This window comes from Balaenoptera musculus, chromosome 15 (genome assembly GCF_009873245.2).
Source record: "Balaenoptera musculus isolate JJ_BM4_2016_0621 chromosome 15, mBalMus1.pri.v3, whole genome shotgun sequence".
Lineage (NCBI taxonomy): Eukaryota > Metazoa > Chordata > Mammalia > Artiodactyla > Balaenopteridae > Balaenoptera > Balaenoptera musculus.
Window position 1 is genome coordinate 37,539,734 of NC_045799.1, and position 17,150 is coordinate 37,556,883.

Consider the following 17,150-nt stretch of genomic DNA (forward strand, 5'->3'; position numbering starts at 1 on the left):
TCCCCCACCTTGAGTCAAACCGTTAACTGTATATCTTTACCGTCAGGACTTAGAAGTGTCAGAAAGATGATTTAAACGTAGATAAATACATCCTGTGTAGTGAGATTAAGGACCAGGGTTTATTTAGCTTAGAATAAATGACTGTATTGCAGCTGAATGCCTATCTCCAAGCACGTGGTAGTGGCCAGCTTTCCTTCAGCTCTGCCAAAGACAGGACACAAGAAAATGAACTTCAACTAAAGTGTGAGCAATTCAGATTAGAGATTGCAAACTGGCAGTGCGAAGCCAAAGCGGCCCTCAGAAACATTATTTTGGACTGCACGGCATAGTTTAAAAATTTGAATTCATTGCTAATTTAAAATTTGGGACATCTCACATAAAAATTTAGATTTCCAGCTTTTCCGGCAAAGCTTAAAATCTGGTACCCTGCACCCGAGTTTCCAGCGGCAGCTGACGGCTGGAGTTCAGTAGCTGCTGCCCCCTTTAAACCAGGTGTGTGCTTTTTCCAGTTCACCTCTGTCAGAACCCAGCCCTTTCCTGTTACCTGTCTTGCCCCTTAAGCATTTAAGTGTGCAACCTCAATTCAAGTGGTAAGAAGAATGAGTTGTACACGCATAGGCGTGGCATTTTTCATTCAGCCTTTCAGTATTGTTTTTAAAATATGGTTTAAACGAAATTGAGTTATTTGTAGCGAGGTGGAGGGACATAGAGTCTGTCATACAGAGAGAAGTAAGTCAGAAAGAGAAAAACAAACACCGTATGCTAACACATATATATGGAATCTAAAAAAAAAAAAAGGTTCTGATGAACCTAGGGGCAGGACAGGAATAAAGACACAGACATAGAGAATGGACTTCAGGACACGGGGAGGGAGAAGGAAGGGTAAGCTGGGACGAAGTGAGAGAGGCATGGACATATATACACTACCAAATGTAAAATAGATAGCTAGTGGGAAGCAGCTGCGTAGCACAGGGAGCTCAGCTCTGTGCTTTGTGACCACCTAGAGGGATGGGATAGGGAGGGTGGGAGGGAGACGCAAGAAGGAGGGGATATGGGGATATATGTATACATATAGCTGATTCACTTTGTTATACGGCAGAAACTAACACAACATTGTAAAGCAATTATACTCCAATAAAGATGTTAAATAAATAAATAAATAAATATGGTCCTAATAAGCGGAAAGTAGAGTAGGTGACTTCTCAGAGATCTTTCTTGTCCTGTGAGTCTGCGATCCTGTTGGAATAAATCCCATGGTTCAAGAACTCTTTTTCTCAATGTACATGGTCATCAAAGCTGCAGTGGGCCCTGTGCAAGACAAGGAGCCCACAGAGGTCATGCTTCATCTGGCATCCTCGTCTTGGGCACAGGAAGTTTGACAGCTATTGCAGAGGGACCTGCTTCAACAACCAGCAGTTCAAACAACTAGCTACCTCATTTAGAAGGTTTGTTAAAACTCTGTGTTGCTTTTATGCATAGTTATGTAAATGTGAGTGAAGGATTTTGTAGGTAACTTTGAGTTTTATAAGTACTCAGTATCACATCATTCCCATCATTACCGTGGGGACCATCGTTTTGAATATCATTTCATCTGTGCTTGAATGTTATCTAATCATGGTTTTCATATTTAATGTTAAGGGCATATTTTTATAAACAAAATAGTGGGAAAGTGGTATGTGAAAGAAATCTAAAGTGATAGTTTCTCAGTATGTTTTATTCTAATTTTTGTCTGCCCTGAGAAGCTTTCTCATTCAGTGTTAACAATCTCTGATAGATCCTGTAGATAATAAAATTAATAGCACATGCGGCCCGTGGTATTACCTACAAGGTCAGTTAGGTTACAGGTAGAAAATTTGTTTTTTTCTAAGTAAATTTGGCCTCAAGTAATTATTTTGTTCACAGGTTTGTTTTTTTTTTTTAATGGAACTAACCAGTTTGCCCATTTGTTTTGGCATCAAATAGACATAGCTTTATTGTGACTCAGAGTCCAGTTCTGTCCTTATTTAAAGACATGAAATGTTATCTCAAGGGAACTTTTTTGGAGTCTCTAAATGTCTTGGGTAATAAGTGAAACTTTTAGCCCAGGATCAAATATTCCACTTACCCACCCAAATTGTTTCCCAGTTGTGGTCTTAGACTAGGATCCTGTGTGTGTATTCTTAAACTTAGGACAGGACTCTTGTTTTTTGGTTCCCACAGAACAGTTTCTTTCTACAACCCCACCGACATCAGCAATGGTGAAGGTCGCACTTAGGCCTACAAAATGTTTCAAAGGGCTCCATAAAGGCTTTTCAAAGACGGTGTCTCATACTTAGTTTTTCCTTTATGTTTCAAGAGATGGCATCAAGCTTACAATTTCTCTACCCTTGACTATCTGATAAGGACTGGTATGACTTCCCGAATAGGCACAGTTTCAGAAGTCATGAGTTATAACTTCATTTCTCCTGAACTAAATAGCTTTAAAACACACATATTACCCATCTTTTAAATGTATTATATGTTCCTGGCCTAGTCTAGCACCAAGATATTGTCAATACTTGATAGGTATCAGACCCTTCCTTCCTACTGTCTTATTAAATCTCACCCAAGTCTTCAGCTAGTGAATGAGCACTGACTCATGACCTCAGACCGGAGAGTCTCACGTCTGAACTGGTGCACAGTATGGAGCTGCTTCTAGTTCAGCCCATAGTCATCTGATGGCCACCAAGTGCCCTTTCGTAAAACAAATGTAGACCAATATGAGACCACTATCACACCTGCTTAGGTAAGCTTACCTTTGCTGAAAATTGAAGTATCTATAAATTTAAGATTTGGTTTCTTCGAAATCAATTTTAGGACTGAATCTTCATGTCGTGTGTGTTTCAGACTTCGAATTGTAATTATAGCTTTAGTCTGAACCTGCAATTTCCTGCAGCAGCTAAAGAAGCCATCAAAATTAATAAATGACTGGCATTCTAAAATAGCATGCAGGTTGAAAATTTGTATTTAGGCAACTGAGATTTTTTCTTTAAAGTTCAAATCCTGAATGGGGGTCATTCTCCAGAAAAGCTAGCCTGATCTCTTTAAAAGGTCAGAGTTATGGAAAAAAGGAAGAGATTATTTTATTATTCTAGGTGTAAGAGACATAACCAGATGCAATGCATAACCTTTGGTTGGATTCTAGTTCAGGAGGAAAGTCAGTGATATACATTTTGGGGGCATTTTGAGAATTTGAACATGGACTGGCTATTTGAGCAATAATGTCATGTCAGTTATGATCATAGTATTTTGTGATATAGGAGAATGTCATTGTCTGGGAGTCTGTGCTTGCATATTTAGGAGTAAAACGTCATGATGTCTACTCTGAAATGGTATAGCAAGTGGGTATATGAAATATGATACAATATTAACCATTACTGAGTATAGATGGTGGGCTTTTGGGTGTTCATGGCACTGTTTTTCCTCTTTTCTGAGTGTTTGAAATTTTTCATGCTTGTGCGTGATGATACTAAGGAAGCAGTCACCTCCGGGAGAGAAGTGTTGTGGGACACAGTATGTCTTGCTGAGGCTACCCTGTGGTTTGGGAGAAGGCTTTGCTGGAGGGGAGCCATGAAGTGGTGGGCGGAGCCCACTGTGAAGGGTGCTTACCTGCCCGGCTGTCCAGGGGCTCAGCAGGCTGACCCAAGGCAGTTTCCCAGGCTCCCCGTGAATTGGTCTCCTAGTCGCCGTGGGAGAGGGCTTCCCACCATGATGCACTGGACCACAGCTTCCCCTTGGCAGTCTTGGGGAAGCTCAAGTCATGTTGGCCAGGAATCCCCTGGAAAACAAGGGAAGCTGGATAGTTTTACAGTAAAAACTCCATGTTGGATATTTGCTCTTAGTGTCTTGGGACTATGAAATGTAACACCCCAAATAAACGACCACTCCCTTCAAAAGTATTACTCATTGGAGCACAGTACTACTTAAAACTAATCTATTGCCTTGCTAAGCCAGGATGGAATTTGTTCAACTCATATTTGATTTTTTTTGTTTGTTTTTTTCCCTTTCTATTCATGAAATCTCTGAATTTCTAATAAAGCCATTTGGAACAGTTTATTTTAGACAGAATGTGAAATGAAATAGTAGCAGAACTTCGTCCTTAAAACATGGACCACCCTTTCTTTCTCTCACAAATATTACTGACCCCTGCCTCCTTTTTTTCTTGGATACTTAATGTTCTTTGGTGAAGAACAGAAGGAAGTACATGCGGTAACAAGTCGTCATCTGCGGCTTCATTGGGGTTTGCAAGGTTGTCTGTAGAAAGGTAGCCGGAAGTGCAACAGCTCTTTATAAAGTACGGAATGCGGGAGGCACAGGGATGGGAGACTTTTGGGGCTGCTTGGGGACCATGGGAGACGATGGCCTCCTGCTGGTACTGGACATCTCATGACATTAAGCAACGCAGAAATATAAATTATTTCTAGAAGTAGACATACCTGAAGACTCCTGGTGGAAAGGTGCTTCCACTACAAAGCAGTCCTCTCTCTAACCCCAATCTCTTTCTGTGGCTACAGACAGTTTTTTCAAATTAAGGAGGCCCACAGTAGCTCAAAGAAAACAGGCATCCTTAAGCGTGATTTATAAGTGCCTCTGGATCTTGGAATACCATTGCCATGTAGTTTTCAGATGAATATCACTTTATGATTTCCATTTTGCTTCTTCCCCCGCTGGCCCTGACCCTGGTTCCAGGCACTTAGAACATCAGCGTTGCAAGCTGGTGCCCAAGAAGGGGAAGCAGAGGGCCTCCTGGATTCTTTGCCAAGCTGCTATTTAGCTTTCGAGAGTAGTGCAGCTTTACATTAACCCTGGATAAGTACAGAATCTCAGTAGCCTGCTCAAGTCTGTGAAGCCAGTTTCATTAAAGAGCAAAGGTAATGTAGTCTTTATCACTGCCTATTATCTATGGATAAATGAAGTACAACTCCCTAAGCATTGCAGTTCAGTATATTTCAACAGCAGTGAGTTTCTTCGTTTACATATCAAAATTAGTTTGCCATAAGAACTGACATAAATACTTCTTGTGTTTTCTCTCTCTTCAAGTTTCTCTTTAAACAATAAGGTTTCCTACAGCCAGTAGAATTTGAACTAAGCAGGTGCAAATCTCTTTTACATGGTAAACTTACCATTTCTCTTATAGGTGCCATTCGACAGGGTTTTCCACTAAAACCATAACAAGACACCAGCTGAGGAATGATTGCCTTTAACATAATCCTGTCCGGGAGGGTGGGGGACAGAAGAGGAAAGATTTCGATAAACTCATTTCTCCTAGTAATGTCAGTAGTAAAACAGTCAGAATTTGACTTATACTGCTTTATTTTTCTATAGGGGAAAGTGTCCTACTGAGACAGCTGACCAAGCAGGATTTAGTTATTACTCAAGTGGTATCTCCAGATACCAGGCTTCCTGAGCTCGAGCTCGAGCTTTCCTAGTCGACTTCAGATTTAGCCCCTTCCTACTAATAACACTTTATCGCTGGAGATTTTGTACAGGGAAAAGAGTTTTGAAAATTTGAGCATGCCATCGGACTCTTGATCACCTGGAACTATCAGCATTAAGTGTGATCCACCAGCAAAGGCAGAATGACTTCGATATTGCATTTTTGTTGTTGTTGTCAGTCCTTTGGAAGACTTACATGATAAATCATTACTTTGAAAATCACCTTTCTTTGTGTGTTTGTAAATCCCAAATTGTTAAGGACTCCTCTCTCACCATCCCCCTCCCCCAGCAGTAGGACAAATAAACAGATGTGGATGTCACTTCCACTCTCTCGGTGACCTAAGGGCTGAAGTATTTGTTTTAAAGCACTCAGAATAATGCCAGTGGTGTGCATATTTTGTTTGACACTTTAAGCAGAAGAAAGCCACATGACCAAAGTGCAATCCACTTCAAGTATGTTAGGAGAAAATATATTTCATCTCAGTAAATGTGGAGATTATCCCATCATAGATGTCACTGTTACTTCGAAATCCCCGTGACTGAAGCAGTTGTGCTGTCAGAGCCGTAGCTTGTGTAGACAGAACATCAAGTCTGTGGTCACTGATGTTCTGGATCTGTCTACGAGGGTGACAGAAGGATACTTGAATGTAAAACTGGAAACTTTAATTGTATTCTTTATGTACAAGTTATTTCAAAACAATCATAATGATAGTCTTTGGAGAATCCAGTGGGCCTGGAGACCACCTCTTTTAACTCCTGGACCTTCCAATTTCATGAATAAAATACTGTCTTTAAGAGTTAGCAATTTTCTGAGGTTGTTTTAGGACCTGGGAACCCTCACCAATCTTTGGTGGGCCTTTCACTTCTGATTCTTCCACCAAGTACTGGACTGTGTTAACCGGACGTTTTTACTTGATTATTTCAGGAGAGTCATCAACAGAGTAGTTTATACCTGGAGGGGGGCTGGAAGGAAGGAAGGAACTATGCTGGTACTTCCTGTGAGCCACCTGAAATTCCATTGCCACCCTGTAAGGTGAATGGTAATGTCTCCATCATCACAGATGGAATGCACTCCTTTGGACCAGGCTTCTTTCACTTAACATCATGTGTGTGAGATTCAGTTCTGATATTGCCTCTAGTTGTAGCTTATTCATTTTTAGGGGCAGAGTAGGATTGCACTGTGTGACTATTACCTCCTCCCTTTTTTTCAATTAAAAATTCTACTTTTGATGGGTATTTGCATTGGTTCCAGTTTGGGACTATTGTGAAAAGTGCTCTTAATGTTCTGTGTGTTTATGCTTAAGTTCAGCTTTCGATGTTGAAAGAAGCTGTACCATTTCATACTTCCACCAGCAGTGCATGAGAATTCCCATTTGCCCACATTATTGCCAACACTTGGTGCTCTTGGCCTTTTTCAGTTTGGCCATTCTGGTGGATTGGAGAGTTTTCTTTCTGCCTCTTCTCTTTTCTTGGGTTGGGGGGGAGGTTCATGTCCTATTTCTTTTCATCTCATCCTATATAAAGGCTTTACTGTACTTGAATTAGAATAACTTATTTACGGGCGAAATACACCCATCTTCAAATAGGTATGAAACTCTTCTTTCTGTGAGCTGATAAGTAATGAGCATCAGAAGGTGGCCAAGATTGGTGCACCAGCTCAGCCTGAATTAATCCTCCAACCTGGAGGGACTGGTTGTTAGGCCTGTTTGGTCAGACCTCATTTATTCCAATTTACAGATAAAGTAACTGAGCTGCTTCAGGGACTGGAGGCTATTTCAGGTGCCGTGGCCGGGCCTCCTGGAAGAGCTAAGCGTACACTGTTTGTTCACCCCTTCCTCTAAGCGAGGCCCTCTACGGAGTCTCTTCATCTTTTACTCACTAGGTAATCATTGAATGCTTACTGGATGGCAGGCACTGGGCTGGGCCCGTGGGATTCAGTCACAAACAAGCTTATTATCTAATGCTGTCTTCTTTCACTTTACAGGTTTTTGTTTTGTTTTTTTAATTTTTATTGGGGTATACTTGATTTACAAAGTTGTGTTAGTTTCAGGTGTACAGCAAAGTGATTCAGTTACACATAGACACATATTCATTCTTTTTCAGATCCTTTCCCCATATAGGTCATTAAAGAGTATTGAGTAGAGTTCCCTGTGCTGTACATTAGGTCCTTGTTGGTCATCTATTTTATGTATAGTAGTGTGTGTATGTTAATCCCAAGCTCCTAATTTATCCCTCCCCTTCCACATTTCCCCTTTGGTAACCATGGGTTTGTTTTAGAAATCTGTGAGTCTGTTTCTGTTTTGTAAATACGTTCATTTGTATCATTTTTTAAATTAGATTCCACATATGAGTGATATCATATGATATTCACTTTACAGGTTATGGCTTTCAAATCACAGCCTACTTCCTCAAGAGAGGGATACGTCTCCGCTGCCTCGGGGGCTCACAGAATGCAGGTGAGAAGCCGATTTCTTGGGTAGTCAGGCATTCTGTACAATTAATGTGTCCTTAGAGAAGGGGTGAAAACTAAGGAATGAAGATTCCTAGTTGCCTCATAGCCTTCATGACACTTAGTATTTGCAAGCACTTATGATTATTTGTGTTTCATCTTGCACTGTTTACTGCCTGCCTGAGCGCAGTGAGTGGTGCCACGCTCCACTTTCCTTTCCTGCTGCATCTCAGCACTTTCCTTGAGTTTCCAGAGAGACTGGACAGGCAGTTAAACTGTGACTCACTTCACCATTGTCCGTGCACACCAAGGCCCAGGAGTACAGAGCAAGCACGTGCACAAGAAGATGCTTTCCTAGGTGTGTGATGAGGCCTGCTTTCCCCCCGCCCAGCCCCCGTTTCCCCAGGTCAAGACGCCCACTGAGGAAATTATTTCAGACGTGTCCAGCCAACAACAACAGAGTCAGATGCTAACGATCTGAAAGAAAATCTAGCTCAGCTTCCTTGGATGATTTTAGTACATAAGACATGAAACAGACACTTTAAAAATTAACTGTGCGGAGGTTTGCTCTTGGTATCTGCAATTACCTGCACTTACTTTTTTTTTTTAATGCATCTTTATTGGAGTATAATTGCTTCACAATACTGTGTTAGTTTCTGTTGTACAACAAAGTGAATCAACCATGTGCATACATATATCCCCATATTCCCTCGCTCTTGAGCCTCCCTCCCACCCTCCCTATCCCACCTCTCTAGGTCATCGCAAAGCACCGAGCTGATCTCCCTGTGCTATGCTGCTGCTTCCCACTAGCTGACTATCTTACATTTGGTAGTGTCGATGTTACTCTCACTTTGCCCCAGCTTCCCCCTCCGCCCACCCCCCTCCATGTCCTCAAGTCCATTCTCTATGTCTGCGTCTTTATTCCTGCCCTGCCACTAGGTTCATCAGTGCCATTTTTTTTTTTAGATTCCATATATATGCGTTAGCATATGGTATTTGTTTTTCTCTTTCTGACTTAACTTCACTCCGTATGACAGACTGTAGGTCCATCCACCTCACTACAAATAACTCAATTTCATTTCTTTATAATGGTAATATTCCATTGTATATATGTGCCACGTTTTCTTTATCCATTCCTCTGTCGATGGACATTTAGGTTGCTTCCGTGTCCTGGCTATTGTAAATAGTGCTGCAGTGAACACTGTGGTACATGTCTCTCTTTGAATTATGGTTTTCTCAGGGTATATGCCCAGTAGTGGGATTGCTGGGTCATATAGTAGTTCTAATTTTAGTTTTTTAAGGAACCTCCATACTGTTCTCCATAGTGGTTGTATCAATTTACATTTCCACCAACAGTGCAGGAGGGTTCCCTTTCCACCTCAAACTATACTACAAAGCTACAGCAATCAAGACAGTATGGTACTGGCACAAAAATAGAAATATAGATCAGTGGTACAGGATAGAATGCCCAGAGATAAACCCACGCACATATGGTCACCTAATTTATGACAAAGGAAGCAAGAATATACAATGGAGAAATGTCAGCCTCTTCAATAAGTGGTGCTGGGAAAACTGGACAGGTACATGTAAAAGAATGAAATTAGTACACTGCCTAACACCATACACAAAAATAAACTCCAAGTGGATTAAAGACCTAAATGTAAGACCAGACACTATAAAACTCTTAGGGGAAAACATAGGAAAAACACTCTTTGATATAAACCACAGCAAGATCTTTTTTGACCCACCTCCTAGAGTAATGAAAATAAAAACAAAAATAAACAAATGGGACCTAATTAAACTTAAAAGCTTTCGCACAGCAAAGGAAACCATAAACAAGACGAAAAGATAACCCTCAGAATGGGAGAAAATATTTGCAAACAAAACAACAGACAACGGATTAAACTCCAAAAATATGCAAACAGCTCATGGAGCTCAATATCAAAAAACCAAATAATCCAATTAAAAAATGGGCGGAAGGCCTAAATAGACATTTCTCCAAAGAAGACATACACATGGCCAAGAGGCACATGAAAAGATGTTCAACATCACTAATTATTAGAGAAATGCAAATCAAAACTACAATAAGGTATCACCTCACTCCCGTCAGAATGGCCATTATCAAAAAATCTAGAAACAATAAATTCTGGAAGGGTGTGGTGAAAAGGGAACCCTCCTGCACTTGCTTAACTTTAAGTGTCAGTTGACTATGTTACTCTCACAGTGGGGCCTTCCACTCTGTTCAGTTCTCTTAGTAAAATAAACCAGTTAACTTTGTATCTGTTAAAATACAGCCTAGCTACCCTTCCTGGTAGGGACTGCCATTGCCTAAATCTTTACTTTATTTAAATATTGACATAATATAAATCTCAGTTATAACCTAAGCAGAGTGAAAGGGTACATAAGTGGCTTTCTGTTTATATAATACCTGGCACCAAATTGTTTAAAATCTGCCATTCTAGCATTCTTATTTTCTTTTCTTTTTTTTTTTTTTTTAATTTATTTATTTTTGGCTGCATTGGGTCTTTGTTGCTGTGCGCGGGCTTTCTCTAGTTGTGGCGAGCGGGGTCTACTCTTCATTGCGGTGTGCCAGCTTCTCATTGCAGTGGTCTCTCTTGTTGCAGAGCACGGGCTCTAGGCACGCGGGCTTCAGTGATTGTGGCTCGCGGGCTCTAGAGTGCAGGCTCAGTAGTTGTGGTGCATGGGCTTAGTTGCTCCGCGGCATGTGGGATCTTCCCAGACCAGGGCTCGAACCCATGTCCCCTGCATTGGCAGGCGGATTCTTAACCACTGCGCCACCAGGGAAGCCCTAGCGTTCTTATTTTCGGGAGGAATCATTTGATAAAACTGATCATTTTGAATTCTAGTTCTGATCCACTAATGAACTATATTTCAAGATTGTGATATTGGGGGGCAGGGGTGCAAATAATGAATTGTGAGGCTCAGTTTCCCCTTCCATAAAGCAGGAAGTAGACTATTTACCTTTTATCTCAATAAGATATTGGAAGAATTAGTGAATAAATACTAACTGCTTTGTTAACTTTGTTTTTCTGCCTTTTCAATGTCCACCCTAGCCACCTAGCCAGATATAGCACCCATGTGGGTCAAAGTTTAAACACACTAGACCCCCTGAAATAGGGGTTTCTGCATGAGAAGGACTAGAGAGAGTCAGATCAGAATAGCAGGTTAGGCCCCAGTCGTGGAGACTGAATGTTTGCCCGTCGCATGGTGAGCAGTGAGGAGCCAGGGTGGGGTTCTGAGCAGGGTAAGCGGAGCTCTTGTTGGAACTGCTACCCCGCTTGCCCTGAGTAGAATGAATTGGAATAGAGAAGAGTGACCCTCCCAAGGAGACAACAGTGGTCCTGGTGAGGAGAGAGCAGATCCCAGAACATTAGCTTACTAGGCCTTTTGGTATCATTTAACCTCCCCGAGTGGTGTGAGGCGTTAACTGTGCAGAAGTTGTGTGTCTGTGTAACTGACACCTTCACGCTTGGCTTCCGTCACTACCTTCAGTGCTCTCCCGTTGTCATCCGTTGTTGGAAGCGTGCAATGTATGTAAAAGGCTTCACTTTCATGACTCGTAATAAAAATTGGTCACATCTAAGAGGAAGGTTTTCTCTTTTAGAAAAAGATGGCTTTATTTCTGTTATAAATATGATATGTATTATAAAAAATATTCAGGCAATACAACCAAGTAGAAGAAGGGGAGAGAAGACCCTCCCACCCCCACCCCCCAGAAGGTACACTGTTAACATCAGCTAAGCATCCCTCCAAAGATAGGTGGAGGCTGCATGAATGAATGGAGAGATGGATAGACAGGTGGAGGAGGAGGCACACAGGTAGCATTTACCATTTTATAGTCCTTTCATTGAGTGTTGAGAAGTCTGGTTCTGTGATTCATTCAGCCTTCCCCACCCGGAAGTCAGTGGTTTTGCTTTAAGAAGTTGTAATAATAGATCACTGCAACTGTGGTATTGTTGTATCAGCTTTACTATTGCACATTTAACCATTTCCTTAAGTTTGATCATTAATTCCTAATCAGTGACACTGCTGTTTTCATAGCCTGGTTCAGATCAGTTGTAGGGGAACCTCTCCAAGACCAGGTGACCGAGGAGAGGATAAGTAAACTAGTAAGAACACTGTCGAGTCACGTTTTCAGATTTTCGTCATCTTCCTGTGTACGTCTCAGCACTCATTAGTAAACGTTGACCCTATTTCCTAAATGTGAGTTCTGAACAGAAAACAGCAAACTGACACAGAGGGAAAGCTGTAAAGGCCCTGCCTGGGGGTTTCATGTGATATAATGGTCCAGGGGCTCAGGTGGACCAATCTGCAGCCTCCTCGGCCATCCCTAGAGGTTTGTGCTTGCCCCGCAGTATTGATGGCAAACACTGAAATGAGGGGAGGGGGGAAGACACGTGTCTGATACATACACGCTTATTGCTGTAACTCAAAAGTCTGGGACCAAGCATTTCTGTGTTTAGTCTTTTGATACCTTTAGTAATGTGATTTCCTTCATTTTGTACAGAACTCCGGGTATTTCCCGACAGATTTGTGGTCTGCGTAAGTCAGCTTGCATTCAGTCACGATCTTTTGGCAAGTCAGAGTGAAGAGTTGGTACGTATGAAAAAAATTCTGTAAGCAAATAAATCTGCTTAAATGATGAGTTACTATGAAAAATAGAAAAGAGTATTGTCGTCTATTCTCATTCAGCTGTTGAGCCCTCAGTGCATGTTTTAAGGGACCAAAAAGTCTTACCTATTTTGCATGATTAATATTGATTAATTGATGTGCTGCTTCTTTTCTTGAAGGCCCCTTGAAAATTTAGCATGATCAATAGTATCTCTTCCGTAGCAATATAAAAATGAGAAAACATATCACAAAAACTGTGAAAACGCTTATGATAGTATTTAAATGAAATATAAAGCATTCTTTAAATGAAATGAAGCAAAATCCACATGTTTCCACTAGAAGCTTTCATTGGGGTCAGTGGCTTTTGAATTTTATTCCATGGTGAATCACTGACATTTTCATGAGAACCAGTACTTTTCCCCAGTGTGTTATTTCTTAGCTGATAGGGTTTGTTTTCTCTCTCTTTTCTCGTGCTAAGTTTTGAGCTCCATCAGTCCTATTTCTGTTTCGCTGGAGTTCTCTATGCAGACAAATGGATACTGAAAATTCACTCCTAATGTTATAGCTTACAGCTTTGTCTTTTAAGCTTAGCATATACGTTTGAGAGTCTCCTTGGTGTGTGTGTGCGTATCTTGCTGCAGTCACAGCTCAATCTATCAGAACTTACCTCTGTACCAATTTTTTTTTCATATTTTTGGACTTGGACTTGTGACTTGAAACTTTAACAAAGAGGGAAAAAAATCTAATAGACGTTAAACGTGGACATGAAATATGACATGATTATTATGCTTCTAAAATAATTTATAGGGATATTAGATTATCCCTTATGTTTATTATTTTTTAATCCATTTGAAATTTGGCCCACATGGTCTAAAACCAGCTTCTTATCTTATCTTAAATAAATACATAGGAAAAGTGTTTTAGAGACTAGAAGGGTGAACAGAGACCCAGCAAAAGTAAAGAGCAGAGAATGCAGATTTAAATTCAGATACCTTCGTCCGTAGCAGATGAGCCCTTCAGAAAAGCCAGTGAGACCCTTATTTCATCTATCAATTAAACGCTAAGTATACACATTAAGTGAAATAAATGGGGCAGATCTGGTGAAAAGTATTGAAAGTTTATTTGTGAAGTATTTATAGGATGTTGAGTTATCTTAGTAAATTAATAAATACTAAAGTCGTAATGCTGTTGGCAAACAACTATAATGTAATATAGCTTAACTGATTCTCAGACCAATGAAGAAATTGATTTGTGGTTTGAGAAAACAACAATTAATTGTACCACAAAGTACTATTGTTTTCAGATGGAATACAGAAGAAATTAGATCTTGTATGATATGTTATATTAATATGTAATATTTTAAATTATTAAGGGTGAGTTAAAACATCTCCATACAAATGAAATATTATCCTCCTTAGGGGCATTGGTATTTATACAGATGTAAGTTTCCTATAGCTGCTGTCATATAAATCTTATAATCTGGAGGACATCCTAAATGTTAAGAATTGTCATTCTGAAAAGTTGACTGGTCTGAGCCTTTTGCGTGAGCCAGTTCCGTGGTCTCATGTTCAGAATGTTCTGATATCCAGGGATAACACTGTCAGACTGAACCACGTTAGCTTATGAGAAAAGTGCCATTTACATCATGAGGATCTTTCACTGTTTGGAGCGCTTCTCTTTAGATGTGGTCAGTCTCTGTCTCTTGAGCTTCCCTTTTCCCCACCTCTGACCATCTTTCCCATACCCGCTTTCCCAGCCACACGTGTACAAGTCAGCTAACGCCTGGCACCGCCAGATGGCTTCATCCCAGGCGCAGGCTCCGTGCGCCCCTCTGCGTGGCCAGCCTGCCTGTACAGTGGCCCTCCTCACAGGCCTGTCCACCACTTCCTCAAGCTCCTTCTCCCAGAACCGGTAACATACCCAGGTCAAGCAGAGGGCCCTCTCTCCCACAAATGGCCCGTCCAGCCAAGGCCTCAGTCCTTCCATTACAAGTGCCTTGGACTCTGTCCTCATTGATATTTGACGTCTGCAGATCCCTCCAGTCTCAGCTACTTAGGGATCAATAAACAATCCTTCCCTCCCAGAATTGCCTTCTGCCAGAGAGAAGGCAAAGTTACTCCCGTTATTCTTACTCTCCCTCAGATGCCCAAAGCCAGTGAGGTCTGGCTCTCCTCTGAGTATCCCTTGAACTTCCTTAACATTCCTTAAAGCTTCGAATTCTTTTATCACTTTACACTGATACTCACCAAAGGGCCGGATCCATCTCATTTTCTCTTGGTAGTTACTCTCCAGGAATGTCTGACTGGGCGAGGCCTGGGGAATGGGCTTCCTGAGCAGCTGTATCAGAGGTACTTCTTTGGTATAAATTATTTTTCCTATAACTGTTTACTGAACTCCCTCTTCCCCAGCCACGGAAGTGATGGGGGTGAGTCGGTACCTGGGCAGCAGCCAGGGCGCCCTTACTTGTGCTGTTGCCTTGAGTAGAGATGCCCTTTCTCCTGCCTTTTTCCCTTTCCTTTCCTTTCCTTGATCCTCAGTGTCTAAATGACAGTCAGCTAGGAAATCTGGGAGTGCCTATTCAGAGCTGCTCTGCCTGGACACAGGGAAGCCAGATGCACTCAGCTCCCAGGTTCCTAAAGGTGGCCGCACAAAAGAACCACTGTTCCTGATCAGGCGGCCCAGAGGGAGTAATCCCCCTCCTTTGGGGGCAGAAGGAGTGCAGTCAATGCTGCCCCCCACCCCCCAGCACCAGGGAGGTCTGTCACACGCACACCCCCGTGCACCAGGGACTCCGTGCGGGGAGGTGCTCCGTGTTGCAATAGCTCTGCCCTGAGTGCCCACGTGCCAGGGATGTGGGAATCATGATGTGTACTTTGGGAAGAAAGGGCATTATTACGAGATGAGTCATTGTATTTTTCTTACTACAGTTTCTCATAAGAAATCTTGAAGCCCTTATAGCCTGTTTTGGACCTATTGCTAGAAATGGAGCTGGGAAACCTTTTTGCAAGTTTTTACCTTTAGTTTCATAGTTTTGTTTTCCCTTCACCTTATTTTCCTTAGAAATACCAAGAGCAGAAAGTAAATTTGTATCGTGCTCAGTGTATCCCATTCCAGCAAATGTTTTCTTTCATGTTTACAAACCCAGGTCCCCATGTAAAGACTGCTTTCTTCCTCAGATGTAAAGCCCAGGGGGGCTTTGGGAAATTTAAAATTGTTTATCATTTTATCATTCCTTTATTAAAGGAAATAACGAATCATAACCAAAGTCATAGCTTTACTTTCCGAAGTAATAACTTTATTGTGTAAATAATCACAGAACTCTGTATATATCTGGGACATTTCAGAGTCAGCACAAAGCTGCTGTCTCATAGAACATTGGTTACAGCCGCTCCTAGTCTCTGGAGACCCTTCCCATCTGCTCTCACCATCACATTTTAACATAGTTTGCTGAGTGCTGGCTCTGTGCCAGGAGCTCTGGTAGGCACTGGAGAAACAAAGAAAAAGAAAAACAGTGTTCTTGCCCTCAAGGAGCTTACAGTATGGCAGATCAAGGGTACTGAAGGTGACCCAGGTGACCTAAAAGTTGTAATTCTAATAGAGCCTCCTTTTTTCTTAAAGCCTTACCCGTTCTGTACTTTAATGGTTCATTCAGCTCCTCTCTACAATTCGGGAAGGAAAGTCCAAAATTCTAAGTTACTTTCTTTTAAACCTAAGCTGTAAAAGTCTGTGATTGTTTGGGAAATTAAAAAATGGCATTTAGCACTAGAGCTGCAGAAAAGTGGATGTGTACGTTAAGATATTCAGACTCTCTGCCTCACCTTCATTTGATTTGTGGCCAAGCTGTGAAAACAGCTGTTAAGATTCTTCAGAAAGTGCTAGGCCCTCGCCCAGAGTGGAAGGATTGCTGGCACGCCCTGACAAGAGACAATATTTCAGCACTAAACTGAACACTTCTCTTAGGTCAAACTACTGTTTAATGTTAAAGAATCCTCCTTCTAGTTTATGAGTATAAAACTGAAATGCAAATGAGTCTAAAGAAGCAATAAACTGCCCTAGCCTGGGTTATTTTTAGCTCGGCTGTCGTATTTCTCAGCTGTGCGTAACTGAACCTCTGTGGGCCTTAGCCTTCCTCTCAGTCAAGGGGGAGGGTATCAGATTATCTCAAAAATACTTTCTCACACTGAATTTCTATCAGAGAAAGCAGATGAAAATGTAGCTAAATGAAAACCACAAAATGATTTTGCACAAAAGCATTTTACTCATAGCTTTAAAAATTGTGATTGAAAAAAAAAATTCAGGGGAGAGTTATAGTTTAATCTTAGGAAAGATAAATAGAAATTATAAGGAAACATTTAAGTCCTTAAGTTTTTAGACTAGAAGAAGTAAACAACAATTTGACTGTGCACTAACTTCTGTACCCTGATGACAGAATTATTTAGCTTCCTTGAGGAAACTTCTGCGTAAGTTTAAAACAGATCATTCAAGAGAGGAACACTTTTTTTTGTACCAAAAAAATTAAATAAGTAGTGGATGATTTTTCTAGGTTTCCCTTACTGTATCATAGACTTTAAGAATCCATTCTTCCTATCTTATTGTATTTCCTAAACAATGCTAG

General features: G+C 41.2%; 1 protein-coding gene across 1 annotated transcript in view; it reads left to right on the top strand.

Moving 5' to 3' along the window:
• LOC118882004 (SLX4 interacting protein) overlaps positions 1-17,150 on the top strand; it is a 72,360-nt gene that overhangs the window by 37,522 nt on the left and 17,688 nt on the right. Inside the window, 2 exon segments of the mRNA XM_036827480.1 lie at positions 7,833-7,910; positions 12,432-12,520. Coding sequence (XP_036683375.1) covers positions 7,833-7,910; positions 12,432-12,520 — 167 coding nt within the window.